This window comes from Paroedura picta, chromosome 16 (genome assembly GCF_049243985.1).
Source record: "Paroedura picta isolate Pp20150507F chromosome 16, Ppicta_v3.0, whole genome shotgun sequence".
Classification (NCBI taxonomy): Eukaryota; Metazoa; Chordata; class Lepidosauria; order Squamata; family Gekkonidae; genus Paroedura; species Paroedura picta.
This window is the reverse complement of record NC_135384.1, coordinates 7,315,521-7,324,174: the sequence shown is the minus strand read 5'-3', so window position 1 is coordinate 7,324,174 and position 8,654 is coordinate 7,315,521. Positions and strand designations below refer to the sequence as shown.

The window sequence follows — 8,654 nt, the reverse complement described above, 5'->3', positions numbered from 1 at the left end:
CCTCATTTGTGTTGTGATTTGAGCCTTACTGAACTGACCAAATGTGTCTTTTCAATACAGTTGAGACATGGGGATAGCCTGGACTACAGATGGGTCAGGTCCAGAAACCGAGTGAAAAGAAAAAAGCTGGTCCAAAAAAAAAAAGGAATTATACTATTCTGTTCTTCTACTGGTTCAACTGTTGCTTTTAGAGGACTGGCAATTCCTATCTGTTTCACTCCTACTAGCTGCCACAAAACTTCCCTTGATTCCCTTTAATGCATGTGTTCTACTTCCAAGCAACACCTAAAGATGCTGCCTTGAGTTTGACATTAACCAGTAAAATTTCCTTTACCAGGAGTAATTTAAATTGTTTCCTAAAGTATTTGTGAGATTTATAATGGCTCATGCTATAAACCTGTGCACTGTTAACTCAGAAGTAATCCTAGTTGAATTCAGGGAGATTTGTTATCAAATGAATCCAAATAGGATTGTGCCATAAATTAGTAGCCTACACTTGTTAGAATATGTTTTCAGGGTATAGTCCATATTCCCTCTCACATGGGCAACATTTATACATGACATGCTCTAGACAAGCTTTTTAGTGTCATGTGAAAGACACACAAACTTGTTATTTGCTAAGACATAATGCTGCTGTGAGCTGATATATGAGAATCACACAACAGTGGTGGTCATCGAAAATATGTGCTGTCTCAACCCAAACAAACTGCAAAAGAAAAGCAGACACAATTCTTATAGAAATCAAAACAACCACTGTATGAAAGTTTGGCATGGGAAAAGCAAACTACCACACTGAACAGAGAAGCACAAAGATGACAATACAAACAGGCAACAAAAAATCTTTTTATTTAAATTCCCATCCCTCCCCCCAAAGGCACTAATTAGAAGGGGAGGGGGTAATTTGTTTATTTTTATATTTCAAGTGGTTGAGGAAATAAATGTACAGGATTCAGGAGTAAGTGACAAAGTTTAAAGGAACTGTTCTTCACTTGTCCAACTACTCTTAAGAAAATGAGTCTCCAAAAACCACTGTCTGAAAGAATCTGAGATCAAATCTGTGTTTCCAGCGGGTTATTAGATAGCACTAGCCCCCTTGCAAAAGGAAAAGCTCAGATTTCTTAGCAGTTGTCAGCATAACATCCAAAGTGAGAGGAGATGGCCAGTTTGAAGATACCCGGTTTTCTTTAAAAAGAAGAAAAAAAGTGTATTTCCTACCTGTGCTGGTTCATCAACAAAATAGGAGAGTCAAGAGCAACAGAAAGGGAGTAAAAGAATGATCAAAAAGAAGTTTTGAGAAATCTATACACTAAATTCATGCCCCACCTCACCCCCATCTGTATCAGTCTCTTGAACAAAAGGACTGTCATTGTTTTGTCTCAAATCACACTCCTTTAGATAAAAGTTCACAATCAAGAACTGACCAACATATGACTCATGTGGTGGTTCATTTGTTTTTTTTAAAAAAAAATCAGAACTTCTGCATGTTTTTAACTTCCTGCGATGATCCCCTTCATCCTCTTCCTTGTTCAAAGGAACGTGCTGTGGTCTCAGTACTATGCTGGCAAACTCAACTTCTTGCCCTTTAGAACTGAAGGAGAAAGAAAAAGCATATATGAAAAGTTTAGGAAGGCTGGTAGGAATCCTTGCCCGCGACTGAAATTAAACTGTCTCTATACCAGGCATCACAAATAACTGGTCATATCTGGAATTCGTGCCTTTCACACATGTAGATACAGACATATACACCAAATATAAACATTTTACGTTTCAATAAAACAGATACAGACTTTAATTTTTAATCAAACATTTTGATGGCAAAGGCAGAAAATCCAATATTTCCACGACAATGGTAAAAATATATGTATAAATAATTCCATAACTGAGAATTTGCTGCTCTTTAATGGCTCACCCTGTGTTCTGAAAAAGCAGTTTCATTTTCCCTAATGACAAGGCTGGACTTAAAAAAAAAATTCCACATGAATAAATTCTTATAAGGTACACTTTGGACTGTTCCAATTATTTATCTGAAGCCATTTATTCCTTGTCTCAGGGAAGAAGATAACTGAACTGCTCATTAATATGCTGCCACCACACAATGAGTATGTCATAATTTTATAGACCACACAAGTTCCACACAAATATTCCCAGGAAAGTACTCATGAGTTAATCAAAAAGTACATGCCCACTGAAGAGGTTCTGGTTGGACTAATGCTGTAGGATGCCCTCTAGTGACCTTTAAATTAGCTGCACCTCTCAAGTGAGACGCCCATGTGTGCTCTCTCTCTCATACCCCACACATCACAGAGAAAAGTCTTCAGTTCTCAAATCCACCCTCATGAGATGGGTATCTCACCTCTCAAAAAACCAAGAGATTCTAGTTTTACAATACCTTTTGTAATGTAGAGGTAGAAGAAATCGCAATAGAGTACAGTTTGCACCAAGCCAGCCACAATGGCAATGAGGTCAAAGAAGCCCTCAAACTGATAGCGCCAGATCCAGTTGAATAGATAGAGAGCACGGTAGACGCCCAAGGCGAAGAGATAGTGACTGGTGATGGTCTCTGCCTCCCCCGTCTTACTGACCATGAAGAGTTGGGGCAGGATAGCCACCGACTCCAGGTAAATGGAGAACGTCCAGAGAATCTGGAGGTGAACAAGAGACAGACGGTTTGATTGGCAAATGTATTTCTGATAGGAACGCACAGTCTAGGGCCAGCTTACAAATAAAAAACACGTACTGCCATCACAGCATAGACTGAACGCTTTTACTTCTAAAAAACAGTCCAATGTTAACTGTGGCTTATAAAATAAACATCTTTAAAAGTTTTAGGGCCTCAGCAATTGCCATCCTCTCCCTCCTGTATTCTACAGGAATAGCATACAGCAACATAAATAGTATCCAGATGCAAGAAGCATCCTTCTAGTTCGGACGAGTGATCCATTTAGGTCAGCCCCCTGGCCCCACATTCCAGAAGGAGGAGGAGCAAAGAGCAGCTGCAGGGAGGGAGCTGACATCAGGCCAAAGGCATATAAGGAAATAGTTAATCCCCCTCCCCTCGTCCAGTGCAGCAGGGCCCGTTTCAAACCTTCCCCCTGTGACAAACAGTGTTGCTTTTGGGCTTTTAAAGGAACAATTCCCCATTTTTCAGTCATTGCTGCTGTGAGTGTAGAGGCGTATGCAACTGCAATGGAGCATCCTTCTGGGGGGAATTCTCTGTGCTTTTCCTTTGCCACATACCTCTCCACTTGCACTGGAGCACTTTTCACCAGTTTAAAACAAAGCAGTCGCTCTGTTGCTATAGTATTATGGTGCTGTAGCAATACAGCAACTACTGATATAATTTTAAGATGGGGGAAAAAATCCCACCAGTTACATGGGAGGTGGGAGATAAGGAGGTGCAAGGGGATACCAAAAGAAACCCAGAACTGATGTGGGTGAAGAGGTTCTAAAATCTGCACCTTCTCGCCCCCACAGGGGCAAAACTACTTTGACTGGGATCTTTCTGAAAAGACTGTGCCAAGGGACATTTGGAAGCAAAGGAAAACCTGGAAGGTGGATGATAGTGTGGTGGTATCATGTGGATGCTCCACTCGCCCTCACCCCTCACCCTCACACTCCAGTTTGGGAAGAATTAGGACGCAAAGTATCCATATGGAAGCTGCCTCCTGTGCCATTTCCCCCTTTTATCCTGTTGCAGAAAAGTGGACGCTTGATTTAAGCCATCCACTGTCGTGTTTGGTGACAACTCGAGAGATCAGAGTATTCTGCACCAGCTAACTTGCATATAAATTTGTCACTGGAGATATCACAAAGGCTTGCTGAAGCCCACATCTCATCTGATGACCTGTTGGCTCACCGTCCCTGTTCAGCAACCTCCATCTCATTCTCTCTCTCTTCCGCTCACTGATTTTTTTTCTGCCAGCTTTCAGGGCTCTCTCTGCTGTTTCCCAGCACCCCTTTTTACTGCAATCTCATGTCCCCTACCCATCCTGGAGCTGCATTTTGCATAAATGCAGTTCAGCGTTGAGTAGGAGCACCTAAGGGCAGTTGAACAAATCAACATCATCTTCAAAACCAAGATTAATCCCCAGCCTTTAATCCGACAAAGAGAAAGCACCCAAAACAGGGGAAGTTTGTGAAACCAGAACAAGCGGCAGCCTGTGGAGACATGGCAGAAAGCGTCATCAAGGTGCAGCCAACTCACAGCAGCCTTGTAGGGTTTTCAAGGCAAGAGATGAACAGAGATGGATTGCTATGGTCTTCCCCTGTGCAGCAACCCGGGACATTTTGGGTGGTCTCCCATCCAAGCACTAATCAGGGCCAACCGAGATCTGACGAGAGATATAGTGTGACAAAATAACGCGTGTAAAGGTTCCTCGTGCCAAGAGAGACCTTTCTCTCCCTGAGACCTTGGAGGACAGCTGTCTGCCAGATATACCAAGAGGCACCTGTCATTCGGGTGGGATGCTGAAATGTCATCACCAATTTAGACAAGCCTTTTTAGGAGGAGTAAAGACTCGGTTACCTCTAGAGGAGTGAAATCATGGTTCACTAGGAAGGCTAACACTGCGGTGGGAATAACCAGGAACTCCACGCGGAAAGTGTCGTGGTTGCCATCATAGGTGGCTTTGAACTTGCTATAGATCATCCACACAGTGGCATAAGAGCACGCAATGTAAACCACCTGAAGGAGACAAAAACAGATCAGAAGCAATCACTGCGGAGCAAATATGTACACACATCCCCCCTCCCTGCTTTCTAGCTAGCTGTATAGCTTCACCTTTTGGGTCACCACATGTCCCTAGGAATCTGATCAAGAGTCATATGTCCCTCTGCTAAAACAAGTTTTCGTTAATATATTTTTCCCTCCTAGATCTGATTGTCCCCTCCCGGTTCTAACCACCCCCACCACCCCCACCCACCTAAAATTGTTTACACATAACAAGGGCACTGATGCAGTGCAGCGGCAACGGGCCATCTGCACGGCAGGTTTCTCTGTCCCTGTGTCCTGGCTGGGGCCATCCCCCTCCCCAAACCACCAGGGCTTTTTCACTCAAAAGAAAAACTGGCATTTATTGTTATATCGTTATATCAGGTTCTCCGACATGATCATTTAAAACAGCAAGTCTCTAGCCTCTTTCTGTTGCAGAGACATGCCTTTTTCTTTACTTCTCCACCCCAAAAGAGGCTAGAGACTTGCTTTTTTAATGAAACTTGGGAACGGAAAGAACCCGACACACAGATCGTTATAAAGGCTCGATGGTATTCAATTGCCCATTTAAAACAAACAAACAAAAAAGGCCCCTTGGTGGCAGGAGATGGAAACAGAGCAGAGAAAGCTGTAGGGGCTGCATAGGCAGGGCCAAGAAGATACAAACTGTCCCATCCACACGTTTTACTGTAATTGTTTCAGAACCTGAGTGGCATGACAGGTTTGGGAAGCCTTGGAGAAAAGCTGGGGGAGCCCTAGGCGGCACAAAAATAAGCCAGGATGCTGTGGGCAAATGGAGGGAGGGACAGTTCTCAACAGCACTGGACCCAGAGCAAAGAACTCATGAGGAAATAGGCTTTCCCCAACCCTCCCTCCCCCCCCTCCTGGTGCTGGGCTAGTCCTGCAAAGTATCTACCCATTTCAGTAGTCCTTCTCAAAGCAATCTAATGGTGACTTTTCAGTGCTCTCTTTAAAGGCGAGGAGGCTGCCAAATACTTGACCCTTTTTCGTGTACTGCCTTGCCTTTAACATGGTTAGCTTTCCACTTATTCAGAAAGCCAGGCTTGGTGAAGTATTTTGTATTACCCAAAGACGTTTTTTTTACAAACTCTTCTACGAACATTTTTATTCTCTGCACAGCAGTGAGTGTCCATATCCGATAATTCTTAATAAAGTTAATACATCAAGTACAGAAGCCCAAGTGATTAGGGGGTACAAAACATAATAGTTTCTCTTGATCTAAGAGCTAAGAAACTAGTACATAAATAAGATAGACTGTTTGTACCCCTCCTGCCACCAATTGTGGCACCAAGTTAATTCAGGCAAAGCTCAGCGTGGAAGAGAGAGACTCTGTCTCTCCAGGCTAAGCATCTCCCTGGCTCTCCTAGCACATTCTCTCCCTGTCCAGTCCCGAGATAGAGTCAGACTTATCCAGCAACAAGCCTGTACCTTCATGGATGTGTTGTACAAGGAGATGTAGTTGGTAAATAGATCTAGGTACCGAGTGGTGAAGACAATGGCAAAGAGAATTTGGCTCTTTCCAGAAATCCCTGCGTGGAGAAGCAGAGGGCAGTGAAACTCACACGTAACCACAAGGGAAAGATGGGGAAATCTGTAAAACAAAAGGTCTTGGGGGCCGGACGAATAGAATAATCCAGCCACACATGGGGAGGTGGGAAGTAAAATGACCTCAACAATTCCCACCACCCACCTGCAAAAAAAACCAACACAGAGCTGGGATAGATTAATCATCAGGATTTATACAATCCATTGCTAATATATGATGAGGCCTACTTTAAAGATAATCCAGGGCCATTCTCAGTTCTGCACAGAAGGGGGAAAGTTTCTCCAGCTTAGCCTAAGGAAACCTATACACACATCAGCCTAGTGGCTTCCCTCCAGCCCAACTCTATATGGCAACCGTCATCATTCAAGCAATTGTGAAGCCTAAGTAGTCCACCTGCTACCCTGTAGAAGACTAAGAATAGTTAATGCTTTATCCAATCCAAACTAATTTTCACAACCTCACTCATCCCTTTACACAGAGACCACCCAATTCCCCGCAACAGGTGTGTTCCTATGACATTCCACATGCTACATCCACAAGGGGATGACATTAAACTTCCAGTTAGATTCCCATGTTATATACGTTTGCCCTTTTCTCCCCCTTACAACAACCAGCATGTCCACTCTCTCTCATTCACACACACAAGTTGCGCGTAAATATATCTTTTATTTAAAGAGCATCGCTGTAAAAGAATATCAGAATCCATAAACAAACGCTGGGCCTCTTTTAAAGTCAATCGAATGCACCCTACAGTCGCCACAGATAAAGTTTCTTGCAACTCAAAATTCTATCCCTGCACTTAGTCACACTCACAAGCTTTAATAAAGCTGGCCTCTGCCCTGGGGGGGGGGGGGAGTCAGTGGCTCCAGGTGTCTGTGGCGATAGTTAGCTACAAAGTAAACTCCTCACTCATTCCAATAAAGCTTCTTCAGTTCTCCAGTTTTATTTAAACATCCTTGATTATGATGATGTCAAAAGGAATGTTTAAGTCTCAGCTCTAGAATCCCCCCCCCACCAACTTCCTATATGAGTACATGGTAGTTCATGTGAGGTGGCGATCCTGCACACACTTACCCAGGAGTAAGTACCCTTAAACAAACATGTAAATACTTGGGAGTCAGGGTGCATAGGATCAGACTGCCACTGAGCAAAGAATACAATACAAATTACGATGTTTGTGTAACCTGCAGAGTAAAGGAAACCAAGCACACCTTGGCCTTCCTCGAATCTGTTCATGCCAACTTTTTTATTTAAAAAAAAAGTCCCCAAATTAATTTCCAAGTTGGCGTGGGGGGCCGGGGAGAGAGAAAAAGCACAACAGGGATGGATCTGATAATCCTATTTATTTGTGTTCCTGAAACGAAGCACTGCCGTTTTTTATTTACTTCTTAAGAATTCAACAGTTCCTCCCCCCCCTTTTAAGTTAAAGCCAACTCATCACTTCAAAGGGCTATTCAAGAGAAGGGGAGGGGAGGAAGGAGGAGGGACTAGGGAGCCAGGCAGTTGCAAGGCGTAAAGTAGTCAATGGGCGCAGAGACGATTCGACACACTCATTGTCTGCGATGGCCAGGCTCGCACAAGGGGGGGAAATGGGCATTTTAGACCAAGAGCTATCCGGGGAGGAAGCGGCGCGGCCTCCGGTCTTACCGGCGCATGATCGCGTCTTCCAGATCTTCAACAGCAAGATGATGATAGCTAGGAGATGCGAGATGTCCCCTAGGAAGCGGAATATGTTCATCGTTTCCCGGGCGTTCAGGAGAGGGAGCCTGGCTTTAACTTCCCGGGGGGTGGCGGAATCGGCTGGAAAAGTTGGGAAGCGGCCGCGGTCCGGGTGGCGCGCGAGGGAATCCTTAATTTGGGTGGGTGTGGGGGTCGGGGGGTGGGTGCCTTCTTTTTTTGATCCAAGCCTGAGCCGCGCGTCCGTTTGCCTAAAGGAGGATGTCTGGGAAGGAAGGCCCCGAAAGGGGGCGGAGAGACAGGAAGGTGTCCACACCCACCGTGGGGCCGGGTTTGCCACGGAGGAGGGAGGGGAGGTTATTGGAAGAGAGCGCAGGGGAGGCTTGGTGGGGGGAATGGGAGCGCCCGGAGGAGTAAAAGCCCTCCAAGCAGAAACCGCGCGAGTACCTAGAGCGGCTTTTCTCAACTTTTTCACCATTGAGAAACCCCTGAAACATTCTTCAGGCTTCGGGAAGCCCCAGAAGGGGCGCGATCCTGCAGAATATGGATGGGAAGCAGAGCTGCGGATACGCCTGCCCTCTCCAGGCCCAACATTGGCCATTGTGGAAGGGAGGGGGTGGGTGGCTTGATATGATCATATATAGTCATATCAATTAATAAATGTTTAACAATTTTTAAAATATATATATTAAAAATTAA

At 44.6% G+C, this 8,654-nt stretch overlaps 1 protein-coding gene across 1 annotated transcript; it reads right to left on the bottom strand.

Annotated features, from left to right (window-relative positions):
- Positions 1-825: 825 nt before the first annotated feature.
- KDELR1 (KDEL endoplasmic reticulum protein retention receptor 1) lies at positions 826-8,239 on the bottom strand. The gene is made up of 5 exons (XM_077315780.1): positions 7,926-8,239; positions 6,161-6,261; positions 4,526-4,684; positions 2,390-2,642; positions 826-1,588 (listed from the first exon to the last, which is right to left on the bottom strand). Exons 1-5 carry the CDS (start codon positions 8,014-8,016, stop codon positions 1,554-1,556), a joined length of 639 nt encoding a protein of 212 aa, XP_077171895.1. The 5' UTR covers positions 8,017-8,239; the 3' UTR covers positions 826-1,553.
- Positions 8,240-8,654: the final 415 nt, after the last annotated feature.